At 34.6% G+C, this 26307-nt stretch overlaps 1 protein-coding gene and 2 long non-coding RNA genes across 3 annotated transcripts in view; 2 read left to right on the top strand and 1 right to left on the bottom strand.

Moving 5' to 3' along the window:
• The first annotated feature begins 206 nt into the window (after positions 1-206).
• Positions 207-4044, top strand: LOC121425124. The gene is made up of 2 exons (XR_005971476.1): positions 207-2013; positions 2275-4044. It is a non-coding gene; the product is annotated as an uncharacterized LOC121425124 (long non-coding RNA).
• Positions 4045-4933: 889 nt separating this feature from the next.
• Positions 4934-26307, bottom strand: part of LOC121424813 (centrosomal protein of 55 kDa-like) — a 28250-nt gene continuing 6876 nt past the window's right edge. Inside the window, exons 3-8 of the mRNA XM_041620609.1 lie at positions 19986-20288; positions 12861-13085; positions 12279-12506; positions 8552-8677; positions 7600-7716; positions 4934-5315 (exon numbers count right to left, since the gene is read on the bottom strand). Coding sequence (XP_041476543.1) covers positions 4974-5315; positions 7600-7716; positions 8552-8677; positions 12279-12506; positions 12861-13085; positions 19986-20288 — 1341 coding nt within the window. The 3' untranslated portion in view covers positions 4934-4973. The remainder of the gene's footprint in view (positions 5316-7599; positions 7717-8551; positions 8678-12278; positions 12507-12860; positions 13086-19985; positions 20289-26307) is intronic.
• LOC121424815 lies at positions 21644-23961 on the top strand. Its single transcript, XR_005971433.1, has 2 exons — positions 21644-23162; positions 23772-23961. It is a non-coding gene; the product is annotated as an uncharacterized LOC121424815 (long non-coding RNA).

Here is a 26307-nt window from a genome sequence, read left to right as displayed (position 1 = left end):
TCAGTTGTCAATCCAATTTTTCTAGTTCTTGGAGGAAAAAAATTGAATAAACCTAATTTCATATAATAAAATACAAAAGAACAAGTGGGGATGTGACATCATCAGCCCACCTAATGAATATTCATAACAAATGTTTTCACAAAATATTGCTAAACTTGAAAATTCAATAACTATATCATTTGTTATCTGAATTTGATGAAATTTTCGGCATTTAGCTCAGTGAATCCTACTCTATTTATTAAGCTATAAATACTTTCAGCTCGGACCATCCCTTTAAATGACGGTCAAATGTGACCTGAAAACCAACAGTAAGTGGCCAAAAACGAATTTTGAGAATTAAATTGAGCTTGAATAGGCACATCTTAAGCTTTAACACGATATATAACTTGCCACAATCGGTCAACAATAACCCACACAAGCATTTGAACGAATATAGAAGAAATTACGTGAGAGCTTCAAAGATCAAGATAAAACAAGGTTTGAATTTGGGATTCGCTCAAGCATAAGAAGAGCATGATGTAATCTCCCTGTAACTTCCATCAATCTCTAAGCACATGGTGTAAAACAGAATCTTGTTTCTTGTCTTTTACTTAAGATTTAACACTTTAAATTTTTTTAGTATGAAGAATAAGAAGTATTGTTTCAGATAAACTAATTGGTATAAATTTCAGTTTTGAAGACCACATTACTATTTTATAGGAAATTTGCAGAGAAGACCTATTGATGGTTTGGGGGTGTCGGGTCAGAAACAGCCATCACAGTTATAAAAAAAAAAAGAAGATCATCCACATTCCAAATTGTTTCTACAAAAGGTTTATGCACTAAGACTACCCTAAATCACATGGGCAAAGAGCCAGAGCTCCTTGGAGTTCACTTCCCCATCAAAACATCTGCATTACTTTAGCAAACATTCCTTGTCCCTCGATATGAGAAATTACCCACCTGATACAACAATCCTATCAGATTACTCTAGTTTCTTCATCTTCAATCAAAGAGAGATGAAACGACACTACAATGATCTATTAAACCCATCAAACCACTTTCTATTTTAATTTTACACAAATATCTATCTCAAATATAAATTAAAGAACAAATCAAGGAAAATTATGTAACAAAATAGGAGTGTTATTCTCCTCATGTTTCAGGGAATGATTAAATAACCAGGCCTGTGAATGGATGAAAGGGTGATTTCAAGTTCTGTGTTGGTATTGGTGTTAGGGCTGGTGTTGGTGTTAAAAGCACAATTCAGATTACTGTCCCCAGCTTTAACATCTCATGTGAGGTTACAAAAATGATTCAAATCACATTAATGATATATCAACCCCTTATTGAGATATGTCCCAAGACCAGCTTCATTTAGATTTAGTGCTACGCTGATAACAAAAAAAATCATTGACCCACCAAAAACACTAAAAGATCAACATCAAAATTGAAATTAACTTCAAACTGCCCCCCAGAAAAAAATATCTGTGACACTTTTATCTCATGTATTAATTGTTAGTTTGGTGTTTTGAATATTGATATCCGCCATGAGTTTTAACTAATTTTAGTATCAAAATCATTAATTACCAATTACCAAGTCTCATACATGTCTTTGAATCGTGGGAACTTATATTAACTGATCGGGATAAATAAGTTCAATAATTTTAACATTTGAATGGTTTTCACTGGTCAACTTCACTGTGATCCCTTTCCATTATACTACATGCAATTCACATACCACACTTCTTACATGTAATTACATATTCTACATTTATCACGGTCAAAAACTTTCCAAAATGACAAGAATCGTCTAGTACTGATGCACAAATAAACATGTCTCAAACAATAAGCCAAGTATCTCATCCCATTAACACACTCAACACATCAATGAGCAACCACTACGGGAAATATCTTACAATATATATGTACATTCAAAAAATAATTTTGTATATGAAGCAGTGTGTTGCAATTTCCGATACGCACACTCTTCAATGATTAAGCAGCTTATGATCTGAGCTCCATAACACAAAGGTTTGCAATCAATCGCTAAATACCAATGACCAATCAAGATCATTGATGCATGCGCACTCTGTTTGAAATACTGACTGGGAGCCAATCAGTGCTTTTCTTTCATATTTGCAATTCATTGCAAACCTTTGTGTTACAGAGCCCCGATGGGTTTTACAGTAGCTTACTAGCAAGTTCTATACGTGTAGAATAGCAGATAATCTACTACCCACTTTCCCCCATTATTCTCCTGCCAGAAAAAAAAGCAGCAAAAACATTTCAAAGATAAATTAGAATGAAAAAAATCTACTTGCTAGACAGACCTACACTGCATCATATGGTGCCAAAAAAAGCAAGATGGCAAGTGTTTACTAAATGGAACAAAATAAAAAATTTAGCTTTATAACCCTTATCTGAAATTGATGAAGACAAAACAAAGAGCTTGATTTGGATCTAATCTAGCAGAATGAGATCGATGTGTTTTACTTATATAAGTACATTTGTGTATAGGTATATATACTATTTCATTAGAATCACATTCATACAAAAATGAGTTTCAAAATAAGATAAAAATATGCAATAATTTCTTAAGTAAAGATATCAATATGCTCAGACATTAAATCAGATCTTGGTGTACAGAATATTAAAAAAAAAAACATTGAAATGACAAAAAAAGGAAAAAATTTCAACTTAGAATTTCCAGCATTCTTTTTAGTGCAAGTACATTTTACTTTTGCAATGATAATCCTGAAAAAATATGTATGTGTCAGCAAACATTCAGAGTTAACTCAACATTATGGTTCTAAGCCTATTTTCAATCTTGAATTAAATTGCCAAATAGGTATTGCCTGTATCATACAAAAAAATTGTTGTCACAAGCTGTCGTGTGACACATTTGTGGTTTGAAATGCTTTGGTGTGCTGCAATGACAATAAATCACAAAAAACAGTTATTCAAAATTTGTAAACATTGACTTGTGAAAGTCAAGAAAATACTACTGCAGTACAAGTGCATGCACCAGTGATTGTCAAATTTTCACATAAACAAACAATTTTCTCTTTGTACATTTCTTTACAATGTTTTCCCCAACATAATGTATTTAGTCTGAACATACCTATCAATACTAAAAACAATGTTTATTCACACAGAACAAGAGTTTGTTTACTTTTTATGTTGTCTGAATTGGGTGTTATTCACTCATCATTTGTGGCATTGTCATTTTACACAGCTGGATAGTTTCATTGATTTCTACACATGGCAGTGGCTGCTTTCAGAAATACAGAAATTAGAAATATTAGAAGTATCCTCTAGAATGGTATTATTCCCATATAATGTACAAAGAACACACACGTGGAGGTGGGGGGGGGGGTGTTGCAAGAAAATATTTTCAATCAATTGCAGATTTTAGATGCAAAGTTACAAGTGATGGATCAATTTTACCTGAAGCGAATGATACCTGTTCATGCAAAGAGCAGACCATCAATTGCAAAATTGCCCATGAAATGCATGATTCTTAATGGAATAGTGGACACAAAATTGACTTGCGACCAATGGCAAGATTCTTGCAACGCCCCCATGAGGCATACCATGCATACAATTGTAACACCCTATGATATAGAACACGATAGAAAACAATGCAATGAAGAATATATATTACAGTGAGTTTCAAGAGCTACATATTTTCACTTTTCCAGATTCAACTGTGTCACAGTTGAAACGATTGAAAATATGGACCATATTGATGTTCACCTCCATGGTTACATTTCTTAAAATAAATGTTAAAATCCCCCCCCCTCGTGATGTAGGGACAGTTCTTTGACAGCAGAAAACAAAAACAAAGCATACAAATGAAATGTTTTGATTGGTTGATCAACATGGAATTATCATAGATGAATGAATTAGCAGATTTATATATTTTTTGGGGGTACTAAAAAAATTCTACAGCTGTAAAGCTGCATACTGTAATATCAGACAATAACAGTCCTGATGTTACAATTTACAATATGTAGTAATTGTAAGATAATGTTTCGTCTTTCAAACAAATTTTGCCAAGTCTTTTCTCTTTAAAATGACATTGGAATTTATTTCTCTGAAGGTTTGGTGGAAACAGAGTTAGTGAAGGGCTCAGCTTGAATTTCTAGTGTAAGTCTATGAATTATTATTATCATTACGGTATGCGTGATTATTGGTAATTGTTATGTGTAAACTAAAATTGGCAATGCATATTAAAGATATTTTTTCACAAGTTTCATCATCATCATTACTGAGTTAGAATGTCTTTCTCTTAAAATCATTTCACTGTGTTTTTTATCATTTCTAAACCGTGAGTACTCTTCTGAGTAGATTTGGCACTCTTTATCATAATTCTCATAATTAGTTATCATTGTAAATATCATCATTAGTGTAGTTTTTCTTGTTTGTATCATCAGTTCTTTTACTAATATCTTAGCTGTTAAAATTACCATAATTATTATCGTTGTCATAACAATTTCTTTTCATAAATTGATCTCTCCCATTGTTCAAAATTCTCAGTAACCTAGAGTTGGTTCCCCTTAATATTACCCGTCCTACTATTCTGTGAAATGAACACATTGTTCTTCCTAACGTTGATTCCCCTATGGTTACTTTTCGGCTAACAATAATAATTAATATTATGATTAGTAGAAGGAGCAGTATTAGTGGCAGTAGTTGTTGTAAAATGTAGCAGTAGTAGCAGTTGTAGTAGTAGCAGTAGCAGCAGTTGTAGTAGTAGCAGCAGTAGTAGCATCAGTAGTAAGGTAGCAGTAGTAGAAGTAGCAGTAGTAGTACCAGTAGTAGCAGTAGTAGCGGTAGTAGCGGAAGTAGCGGTAGTAGCGGTAGTAGTGGTAGTAGTAGTAGTAGTAATAGTAGTAGTACTAGTAGTAGTAGTAGTAGGAGTATTGATTTGAAATGTTTTTGCTGCCTGTTATCAAAGCACTGTCCCTACATCACCCCTCAGGCCATTATCACTTGTCAAGGCATTGTTCTGTGTGCCTCATGAAGTCTGAGTGTTTCACCACGGGGAATTCCCTCAAGCACCGAGGGCACTGGAGAGGCTCGTCGTCGCTGAATGACGACCTTTGACCTTGGTTACAGTCCACCGAGTCCCTGCCTGACGACGGGGACGCTGTGGGAGGGGAGACCGGGGGTGAGACCATGGACAGGTGTGCCAGAGTACGAGATGGGGCGGACAGGGGTCCGTTGGGAGGGCCGTCGTGCTCGACGTCCTGGGGGAGTGTTGGGAAGTTCTCCAATGAGATGACAGAATTCTGCTGACCAAGGCCATGGGGAGTCAATTCTCGTCTTTCCTGTTTACAAAAAAAAAAGATGAAAGAAAATTCAATGCATAAATTTTGAGTGTTAATAAATGAGTAAAATTTCATTAATCTCTACTCCAGTATTAGTCTTTCTCATCTTGTTTTCATTGCCCCATTCGCAGATTCTACCAACTCTCCTACACTCAAAGATGTCAATGACAAAGCTAAGAAGTTGACAATTCTCTTCTCTCGTGGTTACAAAGAAAAAGATGAAAGAAAATTAATGCATATATTTTGAATGTTAATATTTGAAATGAGTAAAATTTCATCAAGCTCTACTCCAGTATTAGTCTTTCTCATCTTGTTTTCATTGCCCCATTCGCAGATTCTACCAACTCTCCTACACTCAAAGATGTCAATGACAAAGCTAAGAAGTTGACAATTCTCTTCTCTCGTGGTTACAAAGAAAAAGATGAAAGAAAATTAATGCATATATTTTGAATGTTAATATTTGAAATGAGTAAAATTTCATCAAGCTCTACTCCAGTATTAGTCTTTCTCATCTCGTTTTCATTGCCCCATTCACAGATTCTACCAACTCTCCTATGCTCAAAGATGTCATTGACAAAGCTGTTCATCGTCATCACTACCAGACTGGAGAAACCAGTCATGTCATGATATACCTGCTTGAGGACTTTGTAGATGCATATTCTGCAGCTCATATTTTTTCTTTACATTTTCAAGTAATTGATTACCTAGTTTTGTTCATTTCATTTGAAAAGTTTTAAATTGTTTAGATCTACTTGTACATGTATGAAAAAAAATGTTTATGGAAGTTTCATAATTATCATTCATGTTTTGTTAAAGTAAAAAATTCCTCCTAACTTTAATCAGTTATGTTGAAATTTGTCAAGCAGGAAGTCTCCAGGGGTCCGTTGCAGAAAGAGTTGCGTTTAAACGCAAGTCCAAAAATCAATCACAAGTCCCAAATGCGCGCTGTTGGTTGGTAGAAAATCAAGTTACGCATGATTTTTAGAGTTGTGATTGATTGCAAGTCTTTCTGCAATGGGCCCCAGAACAACTCTGGATACACACCATATTTTACTTCACATTTAACAAAGAAAAAACCTTTTAAACTTAAATACATATTCTGAACCTATCTTGTATTGGGGAGTAATAGTTTCAATTTGTTATTCAGATTTTCAGCAAATCTTATGGAAATTTATATCAAAAAATAGAAATAATCCAAACACCAATGACAACATGAGTACGGGAAAGTGTCATGTACATGTGCAATATTTGTCAGCGCATAAGGGCGCTTTTGCGTAATAAAATAAGTCTCATGGTAATTTTATGAATTTTGTCTCTATTTTCGTCTTTTTCTGTTTTGTATTGTCGATGGAGTTGTTGTGATAGTCATACCAGGAAGGGTATTCTCTTAAGCTCCCCTCCCGGACAAGCCCGCATATGTCATATCAGGGAGCTTAAAGATAAATTTCAGTTTTGGTAACGATCTCAAAACAACTTTTTACAGAATCTAATATAATGACCACCCAAGTGTCGGTTTGTATGAATGAAAAATATGTGCCAAAGGATTCTGGGAGAAATTGTGTAATTGCTGAGAAATAAGCAAAATAAGCACGGATTCGGTCAATTCCGTCGGGTCTTTATTCCAGCAATAATAATACACTGTCCCACGTGTGCCTATCTGTGTTGGTGATCTTCAGTGTGACCGTTTTTCAGCGTAGATTTCAAGATTTCACAAAGTCAGTTTATGTTACTGTACCAGATCTAGATCCTCGATGATATTCTGACAATTAAGCCTGGTTTTACAGACTTTCTCATGAAATCAGTGTCTACTGCAACTACTGGCATTTCTCTTTAACTGGAATTCCTAAGGTAAAACCAGCTTATTATTGACTGAAGTTTTCTGTATCTCTTTTTTTAAAGGTTTATGATGCTACATGTACGTCTTGACTATACACTTGAATGAATAGTTTTTGTTTTCATATTCCTCGTTCTTCTGAGTGTTATAATGTTATGTCATTTCAACATGCTCCTTTAAATGAAAGTTAAATTGCTATAACTTTCTTCCTTTAAGGGGTAAGGAATGTCATGCACATGTGCAACATTTGTCAGTGCATGAGGGCGCTTTTGCGTAATAAAAGAAGCCTCAAGGTAATTTTATGAATTTTGTCTCTATTTTCGTCTTTTTCTGTTTTGTATTGTTGATGGAGTTGTTGTGATAGTCATACCAGGAAGGGTTTTCCCTTAAGCTCCCCTCCCTGATATGACAAAGGTAATAAGAATTTGAATAACTTGATGGAACACATACCCTATAAACTAGATTATCTGGCATCGCGTTTACGTAACCAGCGTTCATTCTCTTATCTGCCTGTAATTGCTGGTTTTCCCGCTGGAGTTGTTGTGTCTCTCTTTTAGCAATTTCAAGCTGTAAAAAAAAAGTCATACAAGAATGACACATGAAGTTTTAGATGTTTACATGGCTTGGAATACATGTACATTGAACAAGAAGCATGATACCTATTTTTACAAATGACGTTGGAAAATACAATTTTAACCAATCTTTTTCATTTCTTTTTCTTCATTTTTAAGATCTATTTCACATAAATTTTTCCTCTTAAATCTCCTACATGTAACCACTGTGCAATCATAAATATGATATCACATTTACAGACATTTGCATATCAAACAGACTGATTAATGAAATTCAAAAAATTGTCAAAATTCTATTCATATATTAATATTGTTCTTCTGCTTTTCAATAATTACTTTATATTACAACCATTCTTTAATCATAGTGAACTTCTCTATTACATAAATGTACAATACATCTGTTTATTTCCAATTGGTATGCCAATTCGTCTTATTATAATTCGTCTATTATCATTCGGTCTATCATCAATTCGTCCACTATCCACATGGTCTAATTGCCATTTCATCCACTCACCATTTTGTCTAATAACCAGTTGGTCAATTAGCCATTTAGTCCATAAACCATATGGTCTAATTGGATATAAAGTGTTTATTGTGCAAAATGAATGAAAAGAAATGGGTATTAGAATGACTGATTATTAGACGAAATGATCATAGACAAACTGGTGATTAGACGAAGTGATTACTGGACCAAATGATTATTGGACCAAATGGTCGTTTGATGAAATGTTGATGGACAGAATGGCACTAGACTATTAAATGAAAGTAGACCATGTGATCATTGGACAAGTTGGCAATAGTCGAATCAGCAGTTTACCAATACAACTTACTTGTCGACTCAGTTGTCTAACCAGTTCTTCTGCTTCAAGATGGTTCCTGTTCAAGATGGCATGCTCCCTTTTCAGCTTTTCCTTCTCAATATGTTCTTTTTGGAAATCTTCTGTATACTGCTTCAACTGCAAATAGAAAACAATCTCTTTTATCTTATGTGTTAGCTTTATACACAAAGAAAAATATTATTCACGACAAAATATACTTTTGGAAATATTCTGTACATTGCTTTCAGCTAAAATAAGATAGCAATATTTGTGACAAACAATATTATGCTCTTTTGTAGATTTTGTTTTGTATCTTGCTTCAGACACAAAAAGAAAATGGTATTGAAGACAAACTTTTTTATAGAAAATGTTTTTTATACTGCTTCAGGTACACAAATAAAATAGGATATAACAAAATATGTATTCTTTTTGGAAATCTCTCTATACTGTTTCAGGTGCAATACGAAAACATCTTTTTTTTCTTGTGATATATTACCTGTTTTATCTGGTAATATTGGCATAAACAATTTTGTAATAGGGAGGATTTTAATCTGTTTAATATCTACAAGTGTTTTTGGCCACATACATGTAGTAACTCTACCACTGTAGGTCATTCATTGGCAATGGCAGTGGAGATTACCGTGCCTCTGATCCACTAATCTTTGACTTGTTGAAATTCACATTGTAAATAATAGTCTGTCATGAATGATAAAATGGCGTTTTCTGTGAAGCTAGAAATTAAGACATTCCAGGCTAACATTTTTGTTTTATCCTTATAAGTAGTTGTATTTGAGTTCAACTTCAAATGTGCAACAAACTAATATGATTTTCATACAATTAAAAGGGAAACACACATGAAAGTATATTGGCGTATCAAAAAAAAGTAAACTCAACATTGTATGTATGAGAAACAAGTAAATCAATGTTATAAAATTGAAAGAACATGTACAACACATAATTGAGTGTTTCAATTGTTTTTATTCTTTCTGAAAATAAGATTGAAAGTCATTCACTTGAAATGCTAAACACAATGAACATTTGAAAATCCCACATCTGTTCCAGTATCATAATCTGTTTTCCTTTCTTCTGAACACTTACAATGTATACTATTAAACATAATAACCAAATTTCCGTCTAGCCATACTAAAAATGAATATTTCCTCTTGAAATGTTGCAAGTGTATTGTTATGATCTCCATTGTTCTGAACACACACTTAGAATCGTCTATTCTTTGTGTGGTGAAAGTGAACTATCTGCAAGTATGCACTCCTTTCAAACTCCTTTTAAACTTTTTGAAAGGGTAACTCTGGGCTGAAAATAATTATGAATGAGTGAAATTCACTGTCTAATCACTGAAAATTTTATCAAAATCTGGAAACAGATAATAAAGTTATTGAATTATTAAGTCTAGCAACATTTCGTGTAAACAGCCATATGCCCGCCATCATGAATATTCATTAGGTGGACTGCTGATGTCATGCCCCACTGTCCTTCTTGTGTTGTAAAATCATAATTATTTGATATTTTCCTTATATGATACACACTGAACATCTCATACACAAAATCAGTTGTCAGTCCACTTTCTCCGTACTTGGTGGACAAAAATTCAAATACCAGTAGTTTCATAGCATTAGCTGGATTATTACAAACTCATGAGCAAATGCATAGAATTGTTTTAAAGAATTTGACAATGTCATAACTTTGTCCTTCCTCGTCTGATTTTGATGAAATTTTCATGGTTCTGTTCAAATCATTGGAGACTAGAAGTATTAAGTGCATTGAGCATGTTTACATGAAGAAGCGCTCTATAGACATTATACATGTATGACCAATCCTTTGAATGTACATGCACATGATAGAGATTGAAATCTCTTGATATTTATTTACACAGAACAAGCAGGTCACTGTACTTCCTCCTTCATCTCTTCTCCCCCCCCTAGTCACATGGGGGGGGGGGCATTGTCATCATTCGTTTCATAACTTCATTTCATATCTTTTTCATGAACTGAATACACACAACAGGGATGTGGTACTTGATTCAAAGAAAATCGGACCATACTTTAAACAGGATGTAAATATCCTTTTCATGAATAGACAATTAAAAGTTCCCCTTTGCTACATATGTAGATACTGTGTAATGAATAGTAGACTGTGATGAACATCATAATCGTCACCATTTGTTTGAACCATGTGGTACATTTTATGTCCGCCCTATTTTAACAGACTTCATGTAAACACCAGAACTTTATCACAGGAAACCATTCCACACATTAACAACATTACAAATTCAATTCCAAGATTGACGAATGTTCTACCACACGGAAAATGGTTCTTCCTGTATTTAAATACCCTTTGTTTAATGGGCATGGTGATGAATTCATGATATTGCCGATCATGGCCAGCCACCCCAAAATCAAGAATAAGTCGCCAAAAGTTAGTTTGGAGATTTTCATTGAGCTTGAAAAAATGTGCATCATAAGAATTAAAATGATATAACTTATCAAAAATTGATCATTAGTAACCCACACATATACTTATTTGAATGCAGAAGAAACTAAACAAGCATGAGATATGGACAATGATCAATCTCAGTGGAACTTCCAAGCAGTCTGCAAAAACTTACTCAAATTATTTAAACTCTATCTTTTTTTCCATTCAACCCTACATGTACCACTTGAAATTTTGATTGTATAAGAAAAAGCAATATTCTTTCAAATATTTCAGTTTAAATTCTTTGCATTTTTGAAAACCAAATATAATACTGTTTTGATCATTTACAGAGAACCGTCCCTGGCGACTTATTGTAGGTTTTGGGGTGACTGGACACAGCTGATGACAGAGCTAGATCAGTAGCTGTGCTTCAGAACGTAACGGATGTGAGTGGGTCACTTCAGGATGTGGGGTGGAAATCCTTTCAGGGATAGTCCTTACCCAGTACTTCTGATATATCACATGTCAAGAATGTTTTGCACGCTGCAGCTGATGATGATTGAATAGAAACTACCTTTGAATGCACTAAAGGGGGATAACCTCACGGGATATCAGTTTATTTTGTTCGCCGAGGCTAACTGGGCAAATCATGGGGCATTACATAATATTCTATTTAAGAAATTGACATCAGAACACTTCAAAACTTTACATTAGACTTGCATTGACCATGGATATGATAAATAAAAAACTAAAGTAGAAGTATGAATGAAATGCATACTGTACATGTATTGAGAGAAAGGAATGGTGAATGGCTACTGAGTAGAGAGTAATGAAGGAAAAAGAATGCTTTGGGAAGTTTCTTCAAATAATCTGTAGATGAGGATGATCTGAAGTAATTAAACAAATATTTGAAACTCATGTGTCTGTCTACTCAGAGGGTTCTTTTTTTCTCAAATGAATATAAAATCTGGGCCCCGTTGAGTTGCATAAAAGTTACCATTATGGTAACTTTGCCATCCAATGGTAACTTGCATGAAATCCTTGATTTTGATTGGCTGTTGACCATCGTTAACATGGTATTTATCGTTGGATGGCAGAGTTACCATAATACTAATTTTCATGCAATGGGGCCCAAAAGAATGAGGCATCGGATAAGAAAGGGAAATTGCTGAATTCTTTGGATTTAGAACTTTATGCTATTGTAGAGTTCTAATTTCTCTATTTGAATTCAAATCTTGACCTTGCAAGAAAACATCTTTTCTTTGGGCCCTTTGAAATGCATCGTGGGTAGGTAGAATTGCAGCCTTACCTGTTGTTTGACGACCTCAGTGTCGTACTTCATGCTTTCTCGTCTAGCTTTGCGGATGTCTTGTTCGAGGTCAATGACCTCCTTCTGAAGCCTCCTGATGACGTCATCCTTGTGCGCTGCTTCCGTCTTGTCCACCCGTCGGTGTCTAACGCACTCCTCATTCTCCTGGAGCTGTTTCTGTAGTTTGTTCATGAGTTCCTCATAGTCTTTGCACTGCAGTTCCAAGACCTGTATGAGATATTGATATTGATATAGGGATTACGCTGGCACAGTACAATACCAAAGAAGGGTTATGAAAATACTGACTGCTATATTTTCAAATATGATTGAATAATTTGAATGACTGATACATTTTGGTCTTCGGAACTCAACAATTACCCTCCGCGAGCGGGAGGTTTGCTATGTTCAAATTAAGTTGTAGTTTCAAACATCAATGTAATCTCCATATTCTGAAGTTCATCAGTGATGAAAAACAAAGAAGAAATTTATGAAGGAAATATTTCCTGAAATATTCATGTACATTTTGGAAAGCAGGTGAGCATTAATACAAAATTATTTGATCGCAGTTATTTTTGTTTTTACCTTATTCCTGTTCTCCAGATCAATTCTGATCTGTGTCAGTTCCCCTTTGGCAGCATCCTGCTGCTGGCTGTACTTCTGCCATCTTTTATTCATCCGAATCACCTCCTTCAGTTGGTCTGAGAGCTGCTCCTTCTCACGCTCCAGCTGCTCCAGCTGTCTCCTATGGATCTTCAGTTGGTTCTCCACGCTCACTGGGGTATCCATCATGGCTGGTGTGGACTCAACCTGAGGAAATGAAACAGGGGATCTTCCACATTAAATTCACTTCACTAAACAATAACATTATCTATTTTTAAGTCCATGGTTTTGTATGAACTTATTTTGTAGAGCAGAATCAGTGCACTTCTCACATCCAGATTGTAGGTTTTACTTACAATTACATGTACAAATCAAGTGTTGTCCGATGTTTGTCAAACTTTAACAAGATTTCTAGAAAAAATGCATACCGGGTAATTTTTTTCACTGCAACAAATAAGGAAATGTAGCAAACAAATATGATACACCTATGTAGGCCTACAAAATGATTGTGTATTGAAAGAATGCAATCATACTGTACTTACTTCAGTATAGATGAAAACTTACAAAGTCTAGTATAAGATGCCTCAAATATGTCTTATTGCACAAAATATGAAAGAATATTTTTTTGTCTGCAGACATCATACACGAACAGTACATCAGCAATATTCTGGGCCGTACTGACCATTAATTCCTACAAACAGAATAAAAGTGACCAGAGTACTTGAAATGATGGGCCATTTTATACAACCAGCATTACATCATTGCTTTGTTGGGTAATCTACCGGACCGCACAAGGATTTTCCTAGTTCAAAGTGACAAATCAGGATTTGATAGCTTGTGGTTGGTTTAGAGTGTTTTTTTAATACACTGGACATGTTTTGAACTTGGCTCAATTAAAACTCTCTCAGTGATTGTGCAATTTACCAGTGATACACTAGCATGATATCTCCTGTAAATTACATGCATATGCAAATGCAATGCAATACATGTATTCAAGGTCACATGACTTGTTTATCAACTCCACAATAATAATCAGGATGGGGCTAAATCACATGTTGGGACAAGATAGATAGTCATCGGAGAAACAGAACGAAATGTTGAAATAACAGTAGGCAGTACGCAAGTTTGCAATGCACATTGCATCATGGGAGGTTCTTGCTGAAACCAGTCGAAGCAGATGGCATGACCTTGAGTTCTACTGACCATGAACAAATGTCAACTGTATGATACAGTCATGATATTCCAGGGTCTCGGGAGTTGAGATGTTTGGGTTTGCAAATTACTACCCTATATCTAACACGTTCCAAAATAGTCTAAAACGGATAGGCCCCGATCGATCGGAGGGGGGGGGAAGCAACAGGACCCGGGAGTTTCTCCCAAGTATCTTACGTGAAGATATGCCTATACCGAAGATTGTTGATGGGAACATAGGCGGCGGAAGGGGGGGGGACGGCCCCCCTAAATTTTTTTGTTGATAATCTTTTTTTTTTTGCTTGTCAATTTTTTTTCCTGCGTGATCCCCCCTAAATTCACGTGGACCCCCCTGAAACGTGTGTTGCCCCCCCCCCTAAAATTTAGGTTGATGACCTTTTTTTTTCCTTGTCAAAAATTTTAGGTAAGCAACTCCTAAAATTTAGGTTGATAACCCTTTTTTGTGGGCGCTTGTCAAATTTTTTACCTGTGTCCATGAAAATTCAGGTGGACACCCCCTAAATTTTTTGGCTTCCGCCGCCAATGGATGGGATGATCTTTGTTGGGGGAGCTCGTGGAGAACGTAAACACACAAACACGATGGTGGATGATGAAGTTTCCATGTCAGGGGCACGGGGGGGGGGTGGAGGAGGGGAGGTCACTGCCTTTCGGGCTGCCTTTATTCCCAGCTATGTTCCGTGCATGTAAACATGCACATCGACATATCATGACAAGAGTTGCGCTCGGATACATACACGGAGCTATATATTCAGTGCATTCGCCTCTTTTATCGTCCATATCAGTTTATCTCGATCGAACCAGTCGACGGACGTTTGCTATATCGTGACCAGGTAAAAGAGAATAATCAAGAACCACAAGGACGTATTGTAGTTTATGCAAAGGTAAAGCAAAGAACAGAAAGGTAATTTTGGGGGGAGGGGCACAATATAGCTTCTGGAAAATCACACTCCATCCCTCCATGATCCACATAACCAAAAAAAAAAAAAAAAAAAAAAAATCCCTACTCAACACTGTACGCAGCTCTGGGATTCTTCATGTATTTGTAGACCTGGCCGTTATTTAGCGTTATTTTCTGTTGCCGTTTTATTTGCTACTAATTTATGTCGCCAAAATATAAATTCATCAAAATCCCATGGTCTATCCATAGAGCTATTGGTCTATCATTCGAGGCATACATGTGGCTTGACCCAGGCTATAGCATATACAAAATGTACAGACCAAAGGCGGAATGGACACTCACGAGTTCGACACCTGACAGTACATTAGATTCCCCAATGAAATACCCTTTCACCATAGAGCTATTACAGACTTCAAGGCACATGCGCTTATCACACAGAGCGGACACCGAGAGAACACAGACCCCCCCCCCCAACAACTTCGAACACAACAGATCACGGAGAACTGAATTCCGCCGTGGTAAGCTCCGCCTACTTTCTTACATACATCACAAGGTGGCGCTATATAATATCGATTTAAATTGGACACAGAATCATGAATCAACCGTCGAGAAGTGCATTTTTCTCTTCAAACATTGCCTCAGATTTTCAGTTTTTAAAAACACTTCCCGAATATGTTATGATCCCAAACTTTCACATGGGTATTTTTGAGTTGTTAGTCGAATGTTCATAACATTTTCAAAGAGCAATATGATAATTTTTTAAATTGCTCACAAAGTTAACTATTCCCTTTAAAGGGGGAGTCCTACCCAATAAAATGTTGATTTTGATATTAAAAAGGAGAAAATCGGCAAGCATGATATGCTGATAATTTTATCGATATTGGATATACATAACAAAGAACGGACATTTCATAGTTTCACTTATTTTTCACAAAATACACACAGTTCAATGGCACAACTACATGTATTATAGTGATATGCAAATGAGAGTACCAGTAAAAAATTTCATTCACTCACTATTTTTTTTAAAGATTTGCGCAATATGTCAATTTAAATTTAAGGAGATTCTCCATAAAATTCCAATACATAGAAGATTTTTATAACAATGTCAATTACACCTGTTAGACTGGGAGAAATCAAGTCTTTTGTTTCACATCAAATGAGGATAAAAGAACATTGTTCATTCCCTACTTCTATACCAGCTAGAATATTTTAACTGTATGGTGAAATTTGAACAGCAAAACTTGAAATTGTATTTTACACTCAATTTTTATGAAATTTCAGCATTTTGAATTTTTTCATTTCCATTTCCATTTTTTAGTACTCATATTGTGTGTTGGTTCAGATGGTAAAACATCTGTCTCACAATCAGAAGGTCAGGAGAGTTCAAACCCCGGCCGTGTCAGACCAAAAGAAGTTAAAAGATGGGAGTTGCTGCTGCATGTACATGAACCCTGTTTGGCGTTCAACATTAATAAGGGCTAGAGCTTTGTCGATCTGGTGAGTCGAATAGTGGCTGCCGGGCCCGCGATCGATTGGTTAAAAATAAATTTTAATAAAGAGTTTTTCTATTTCAGATTTGTATTTAACAATGAAATATGGATTTTCATTTTTTCCACCTACATGTAGGCCTATCAACTTTTTGTTGGGATCGAGGACTTCCCTTTTTAACTCCTCACATTATACCAGAGAAATGATACAGTACTATAAAGCTAATGTAGGAGTGTTTCAAAAATCTTAATCAAATCATGATTATCAAATTACTTAAAAATAAAATTCCCTTTTCATTTTGCTATAAAATACATGTACATGTACATAATGATTCACTAAACCTTTCTTTCTTAGAACCTGATGCATAAATCACTGCAAAAGTGCAAAAGCATATTACACAACTCTTATGACCGGTATTGTCAATATTGCACACGAGACAAATTTGTCTACAAAAACTTATGATAAAATAAAATCCCCTTCTCATGAGTACAATATCTATAATTCAAGCAAATTTGCATTCCCTTTTATAATATATCACACAATGCTATGCATTGTTCTTGATTAGAATTTTGATTAAAAACACAATTAAGCCACATTCACAAAAGCTTTCCCACAAACCACAACAAAGCCAATCGCCATTCAAGGTCATTGCACTACATGTACGTGTCATTGTGCATGCAATTGCATACACATATATATATATATGATCTACAGTCAACCAATCAGAATCAACACTAGAAAGTAGTGATTGATGACAAAATGCTGTATAAAAGGGCCCCTAATATTATGATCAATGTGCTTTGTAAATATCAATGTTGCATTAAAAGTTTACCAGGACTAAATACATGTACAACAAAAATATGTAAACAGAGGTATCATCAATGTGTAAGGTAAATATTATGTTGCATGAAGTTGGACACACTACAAAAACAAAGCATTATATCAACAAATTTTAAAAACAGTTCCTCATCCTTATCAAACACTGGAAAGGTGGAACAGATGAGTAGACTTTAATGCACTTTAGCTGTTTAATAAAGCATGAAAAAAAGGTAAACTGTCAATACATCGTTTCTTTCAAACAATAGCATGATTTCTCCCTACTGGGTTGGGTTACTTTCGGTGACACCTATTTGTTTCGATACTTAAATCCTCATTATTCTGTTTCTGATAAAAAAGGGACCTTTGAAGAAAATATCAAACTGGCAGTGATTTATCTTTTAATAAGGAAGTTCTGCAGCAAGTAAAACTTCTTGGACAGTTCTTATTTTTGTGATTGACAGTTTTAAAGCATACATGTACTTTTGTTAAAAGGGACTGAAAGTTCTGATCCCAGAAGTCTATTTTGAGAAAACCTTTTCAAGGCCTGGCTATATTTTTCATAAGCAAAATTCCTCTACAATGGATGTAATTTAGCACTTGTCTGGTCAAAACAGGTCGAACTATGTACTGTAGTTTTCTTCCTAGTAATAATGTCTCATGTCTGTTGGTATTGATGAACTGGTAAATTTGTACATGGCTTGATTTGAATTGCATACATAAATATTTACCAAAATTTCAGTTTTGCCATGTACAGTACATGTACATGTAGCTAGTTAATCATTCACTTATTTTCTTTCTTTTTTTTAGTGCTCAGCAAAACATTTTGACTTCAAAATAAAAGATTAATTCAAACAATATATGTGTATAATTACATATTTTTCTTCAAACAAGCCAAGGTACATTTGTAGACTAATAAACATAATATTGCAATGTCTGCCTATGAAGTCCCTTGGATGTTTGGCATTTACATTGTACCTTGGCCATATGCCAAAACCTCAGATAACATCTACAACATGGTACAATAGAAGGGGAATCCCCATTACATTATGCTTTGGATTAAAGGGAAACCATTTCCTATATCGAGAATTTTACATGAAACAGAAACTGCATGCAGTAGTACAAGGGAAAGGAGGAAATAAGAGAATAACTTTGTCAAAGATGAAATTTAATCTGAAGAAAGGCCTACATTTTCATTGTAACCAAGGAAAAACAATAGTACATGTAAAATTTACATACGAAACAGAGCGAATTCAAAGAAACTCCTATACAAGCAAAATACATGTAATCATGAAAGGATTAAAGAGAAATTCCAGTAGTTGCAGTAAACACTGATTTCATGAGAAAGTCTGTAAAACAAGGCTTAATTGTCAGTATATCATCGAGGATCTAGATCTGGTACAGTTACATTAACTGAACTTTGTGAAATCTTGAAATCTACGCTGAAAAATGTTCACACCGAAGATCCCCAACACAGATAAGCGCACGTGGGACAATGTATAATTATTGCTTAGGGCGTCGGGCCCGACGCCCTACCCGAATCCTGTGCTTATTTGCTGATTTCTCAGCAATTACACAATTTCTTCCAGAATTCTTTGGCACATGCGTTTTATTTATACAAACAGACACTTTGGTGGTCATTTCATTGGATTCTGTACGAACTCATTTTGATATCGTTACCAAAACTAGCATTTACCTTTAATAATGAGCTAGCAGTATACATGTACATGTTCATACATGTATGCATTTTATACTCTTAATATCTGGAGTGATGCATTGTTAATTGTCATTTGTGAGGGCTTGTGTAATTTTTTTAGTCTTTTCTCAAGACTGTACAGTATCAAAAGCAATCCAAAGTTTAAATTGATTCTACTTTGAAACCCATCAGACCTCCACACTCTGTACATACATGTAGGCTTAATTTGCTTTAGAGATTATGAGATTAAAAAATAGCAAACTAATGAAATGACTTTACATGTATATGAAATAAGAGGGAAATTGTTTTGAGAAAACAGTATTAGTCTATAGACTACAAGTATTATGTTTATTTTGCAATCAATCAACAGCAATATTTGAAGAGTAAGCATTAAAAAGGGTGTGCAAAGTGGACTCGTGGGATGATAATTGTGTTTACCAGCAAAATTTAATACACTTCATTGACATTCAGGGGATTTCTTCTGTGTCACAATCCTTTGGTTACAACAGTAGGTGTACATGTAGGTGTGCACCCCGTCATCGACATCATTTCATAATTCCCCGGTAAAAATTTCCAAATTAAAAGGGTAGTCTACAGTAATTGCAGTGGGAATTTGAGCGCCAAAATGAAAAGGGGAAAGGATGGTGGTGGCATCTAAAAATAGTCTACATTTGATAATTGATCAACTCAAATTTATCCACTGACAGCTGAAATCAGTGATTCTGTGTGACCAGTGAACACATACATGTAGTCTTGATTGGACATAATGTCTTAGTTCTTAAAGCTAGCAAATAACATAGAGAAACTGACTCCTAAATCCAGTACCAATCTACTCAGCTCACTCAACATCAATGATGAGCTGAGAGACTTTGGGAGTCAGTCCCTATACATGTAGCTCTTCCCCCATATCAACGTCAAATCTGGACTATGGATCACCCTGTTCAAGTAGCCTTCAAGTTGAAACAAACCCTATGAAACAGAACAACAGACTAACCTGTCCATTCCTGAGCTTTTTCTTCTTGAAGTCCGTCAGCTCAGATGTTAGTCCCTGACACTGTTGAATCATGGTCTGAAGCTTGTGCCTCAGAACCTCTGCTTCTCCTGTCAAGGACTGGCATAGATCCTTGGATGTCTGACCATCCTGTGACGTGATCTGAAGCTGAGCTTGCAGCCTCGCTATTTCCTGTGACTTCTCATCCGAAGAGAGCTGCAATTCCTCTCTCAGTTCTATAATTTTCTTCTCAAGAGTCTTGATTTTAATGTCTTTGGCTTTTAATTGCTCTGTTAATCTTGAAATCTGTGGATAAACAATTGTACAACTGTAGTACCTGTGGTTGAAAAAGAGCTTCCACCTGGATCTCTTGTTTGTATCCGCCTGAACTAACAGAACTATAAATTATATGTTGAAGAGAACTGAAAAAAGACAGCATTGCAGTGCACTGGCAATATCATCAATTGGATGAAAATAAGATTTCAATATTATCTTTTTTATTCTTGAGAAATTGGCTAGTTGTTTGTTGTTCTGACTTGTGTGATATATTTTTTCCATTGCCAAAGAAATTCATTGAAATAGTGTTATAAGTAGAGACAGTGATTTTCTATTTCAAAAATTGGTCTTTTCCGTTTCTGAAAATCTGTAATTCCATTTCAACTTGATCTAAAAATGGAAATTCCATTGTGTCACTGAAAATGTACACAGCAAAAACATGAATTCCATTTTGCAAAGGTGAATTCCATGATTTTTTTTACATGAAAAGTATAAGATCCAAAAGAAATTTCCATTTTATTTAACAGTAAAATGGAAAATCACTGTCCCTATTGAAGTTTACAAATTTTAGAGATACATGTATAGGCCGGTGCCTGTTTTCAATGTAACCCTGGATCTGCCATTAGACATGTAGAATGGCCACATAAAAAACCATCTAGCCTTGAGATCAGATTACATGTATTATCAGGAGGTGTGCATTATTCAAAATAATGTCATTATAATGTGAACTTTGCTCACTGGGGATTCCCATGAACATGTTGTGTACATTATGTGCATGACGATCATCCTAGAGCTGTGTTCATTTTTAAATTAAAAAAAATAATAGTTAAAGCAATCTCACCTGCATGATCACGTACATGTACATGTTATGTAGTTTATAGTCAATGGGGAAAACCACATTTAATGTGCTGCCAAAAGCAATATGCACAATTGATAAAAAAAATAATTTCTAATTTCTTCATCAGGGGATTTACTCAGTGAAACTTCAGCATTTTTATAGTAACTCTGAATTTTTTTTCTGAGTAATACAGTTTTACTGTTTTTTTAACAAATCCATTTCTAGAGATATCAATTACAAATTATATGAAAAATTTATCAAGTAATATCCCGGAATAAGACCTTTTAAAATGAAAAAGTAGGAAATGAAATCGATACTAAAAGTAATACATGTAGTTCCTGGCAAATAAATTTTTCTGTATTTTCCAAGAAAACAAATATTGTTCTGCAGTTCACCAAAAAACAAAAAAATAAAAAAGCTTATAACACTTTAATCAAAAGCTGCTCTAAAAAATAACCAAAAAAAGAGATTTATTGATTAGTGTTCCCTATCCTAAATTTTGGAAGTAAAAATTCCCAAATATCATGAACGAGACCAGATGATATACATGGGTCATTCCATGGGGTTGGGGCAAAAATTGTGACATCAGGGTCAAAAAATAGAAATGTAATAAATGAAATGTTTTATTTCTTATATGTTTCATGGGACAATCCTTCAACTAAATCCACTTACAGGCATTTCATACCACCCTGCATATTGGAGTAAACTGAGAAATAAGATTTGACAAAATACCACCGTTACATGGACATCATTTATCATCCTTACTAAGACTATGCTCTCCCACTGTCAAAATAAAGGGGTTGATCTCCATTACTCTTGATAAATATTTTGCTAACAACATTGTTAGTCACTTTATTCCACACTTTTCAACATGGCATATATATTTTGAAAGATTTAGCATCAATAAATGGAACTTGATGCTCTGTGTGTATACCAGTGCCATGTTCTGTGTCGTTCTTTTTTCTCACCAGTCTAGAAAATTGAATTTATGATGGCATGTAGAACTAAATAGTTGAGAGAAGTCATGCCTCAACAGAATGGATTATTCTCTTTGGAAAAACTAAACTACTCTTTCTGGCATAACCTTCTATTTTTAGTGTTACCACCGTTACATGGACATCATGTCTCAGTAACAGAGGTATACTTAGAAGCAATGTTAAGTTAATGTCCATTAATGGCCATTACACACCAAATTCCACTTCATGCCTTAGAATATTTGCACAAGATCAATTGATTACACTAAAGAAAAACATTTTGCATGTCAAATTCTTTGCAAATAAAAGCAAATTAAATTAGAGTTTAAACAAGGAAAAATGTACAAAATTATTGACAAATTATATTTAAAATCATACTACGATAATCCTCAAGTTTCCACTTCCGTCTACCTCTGGAAACATTTACGTTTCTGCCTAAAGGGAAAAAACAAAACAGTGCCATCTTATGATCTCCAATTCTTTTTACTTTAAAATAACTCCTTCAAGATATTACTTTCAAATGTACATACCACCGTTACATGGACATCATGTCTCAGTAACAGAGGTATACTTTGAAGCATTGCTAAGTTAAGGTCCATTAATGGCCATTAAACACCAAATTCCACTTCATGCCTTAGAATATTTGCACAAGATCAATTGATTATACTAAAAAACATTTTTCATGTCAAATTCTTTGCAAATAAAAGCAATTTAGATTAGAGTTTAAACAAGGAAAAATGTACAAAATTATTGATAAATTTATATTTAAAATAATACTAAGGTAATCCTCAAGGTTCCACTTCCGTCTATCTCTGGAAACAAATGTTTCTGTCTAAAGGGGAAAAAACAAAAGAGTGCTAGCTTATGATCTCCAAATCTTTATTACTTTAAAATATCTCCTTCACGATATTACTTTCAAATGTACATACCTCCGTTACATGGACATCATGTCCTTGTAATGATCATATTGAATAGTATTACATGTACTTGCCATTCTTTTAGTATCAACACACTAATGCGAGTTAACTCATCTTACTCAAGTGTAGAAATACAACATCTACAGGCAAGCTTCTAAAATGCATCAATGAACAGGTAAAATGTTTTTTTTTATTCATACATGTACACGATTATAATTTTGATACCTTTGATACAATACTCGGGTGAAAAATATGTAGGAAAAGGTACTAGTTTAGTTCTTCTAAGCTACATGTATGGTTTTTCAAGACAAAACAACACAAAGTTGGCATGCAATTCATGAACAATGTATTAATACCTTACACATATAACTTGTTCAATTTGTTTACTCTAACTTATTTTACCTCAGTTACATGTACATGGTAATGTAGTTCTAAGTGACATTAATTAAAATATAATCATGTCATCACTGGAATAAATGCATTGGATAAAACAGTAAGTTCCAGCATGCCAAAAGGACAATTGTAAAGTACTTAGTGGACAAATTGAATAAAAAAAAACTTACATCTGTTGTTTGAACATAGAGTCGTGAACAAGAAAGTAAAATGTACTATTTCTACTAAGCTATTCTAATAAATGTTCAAGAATAACACTGCAAACTACAATCTTTTCCTTTGGTTAAAAACTCTATGGTAAACTTCTTACTGGCAAATGCAAAAAAAGTATTACACTGTACACTAAACCTGACAATAAGAAATAACATGCAATATTTCTCTCTGCATTCAGGTTACAAGTTTATGAACTTCAAGATGATCGGTGACCCAATGACAACTGTGTGGAAGAGGACTCTGTCAATGTCACAAAATAGATACAGGTAGAATTGTGCCTCGCCATCAGGCCAGGAGTACAGGTCACCAGATTGACACTTCATGTACTGAAGATATATAATTTTACCTTCAACAGAGGCTACCTGTAGTTATTTGAGAAAAATAGTATTTGGAAGTTTGACTATTTTTTTACACAATTCAAATTATTACATTTTAATCAACAAAACTTGCTGGATTGTTTCCACGATATTTTATATTATTATATGAAATCATTTACTCATGTACATGTCTTGACATTTTCTCATTAAAGTAAGGGGGGTGGATGACTAGGGCAATGACAAGGAATCTGATCTGTTCTTGCAAAATACACCCTCACTTTGTATTTTTTTCATAGCAATTAGAATTCATCATTTCCTAGTTCATAAATTAAATATAAAGTTATGTTTTATACAAGGTTTTTGTATTTGCTTTCTTGTGTTCTACTTTGTTTTCACAATACAATTACTTGCCCATTACCGGTACCTTTTCATAAATTATCTTTACTTTAATTTCGTTTCTCAATGGATGAATTTAATCTAATTTTATTCTGCATTATAATCTAGGGTGGTTATCTCGACAATTCCATTTAGTTTTGTATGACCATCCTATTTAATTTTCAACTATGAAGTTTAATTGTTCAAGCAATTACATAATATATTTGTTTTATTGGAATTAAATGAATTAATGGAATTCAAATGTGCAATTTACCTTCTGATACAGCAAATAAACTCTTGTGAAACAAACTCGATTGTGTCACTTTTTCTTTTCTTCGCTTGTACATGTTTTTAAAATGTCGTTATATTGCAATAAAAAAATCACATTGAAAACAATCACAAAGGCTTTTGCTTTCTGACAAAACAAATACCCACCCCCTCTCCTAACAATTGAATAAATATAAATTAAAATACGATTGAAAAAAATCCTTAACTGAATATATAGAAATAAAAAAATACAATTGAAAAAACGGAGAAAGAAATGAGGGAAAAAGAATGAGTGCTGAAAAGTATACCAACATTCAACAAGATGAAAAGTTTGGGGAAGGTTAAGCCTATAGCTAAGAATTACTAGTAATTGAATTATTCCCATGCTTCATCATACACAAAGCCCATCTACTATGTGTAGGGGGGGTAGTAACAGAAAAATTATTTTGCCCCTCCCCCCTCCTTTCGGGCTGGGATCAGCTGACAAGCAAAAAAAAAAAAAAAAAAATTTTTTTTTTTTTTTTTTGGGGGGGGGGTCTGCCTCCCCCGTGGCACCGCCACTGGTTCTAAATTCTCATTTTTTTTGCAAATTCAAATTTGATCATCAGGTCTTTGATACCCATATTACCTAGAATCAGTAGGAGCCAATTTAAACAAGGAGAAATTTTGTACCAAATTTGAGATGTCACCTTCATGATCATCAGTGAAAGAGCCGTTTCTGAGTATCCATTGGCCTATTGAATCAACATATTTTTGTGTAAAAAAATCAACTAAATTACGATTGAATCATGTCAGCTACCATTCAAAACATGTTTGCACGGAATCACATTAATAAAAGCATTATTTTCTTTGGAACCATTCAGCAAATCTGGAACAAACACGGCAATGTCTCAATCACATATTTCACTTACACGAGAAGCTACATGTGGGACCGAAGTGAAAGATGATGGAAAATTAGCGAGATTTTTCAAACTTAAAAACACTTTCTGCATGGTAATACAGTTCCACATTTTAAAGATAAGGTTTAACTAGTTTCAAAATACGAGTATCGGGATAAATCTCCGTACTTACGTCGCTTTGAAAGGGAAAACATCGTGGATATCCAATCCACCGTTACAAAGACATTGCAGGAATATTCCCAATTGCAATGCTTCAAAACGCCCGCTATCATAGCTGTTCATGTGCATGTGGATTTCGGCTAACAACCCGTCCGTCTGATACAACGACGGTCTCTTCTCCGGTGTCTCCTTCTTACATACGCGATGAAATGTGATCCACCGTTACAAATTTGGCCCGGACATCGCCCAAAACATAGGCGACTCTCGATTAATTTAGATGACATTACCATAGGTTTTCAAAGCTAATCTTTTGATTAACAGTTGCTTACTGCCTGCCCTTTATTTCTGACACATAATTTTGGAAAAAATGATTTCTGATTTTTAGATATTAACCACATTACCGCCGTTACAGAAAAAATAAACGAGGACATCGCATGTAACGGTGGTATGCCGATTTGTAGGAATGATTTATGATATGAAGTCTCTTTTCATTTGCTATCCCATTACTGTTTTGTTATTAAACAAATGTTGCTTTATCAATCATGGCCATTTGAATTTGACTAAGTCTATCTTTTGATTAGATATCTTCAACTGAAAATGACCATTTTGGATGTCACACTTGGTACCCCAAAAAAGAGTCTGGACATCATCATTTAAAGTCTCACCATCAATAATATTTGCAGTTCAACATTTTTAT

Source organism: Lytechinus variegatus, chromosome 12, assembly GCF_018143015.1.
Source record: "Lytechinus variegatus isolate NC3 chromosome 12, Lvar_3.0, whole genome shotgun sequence".
In the NCBI taxonomy this organism is placed as follows: domain Eukaryota; kingdom Metazoa; phylum Echinodermata; class Echinoidea; order Temnopleuroida; family Toxopneustidae; genus Lytechinus; species Lytechinus variegatus.
The sequence above is the reverse complement of the archived record's forward strand: the minus strand, read 5'-3'. Positions and strand labels throughout refer to the sequence as shown.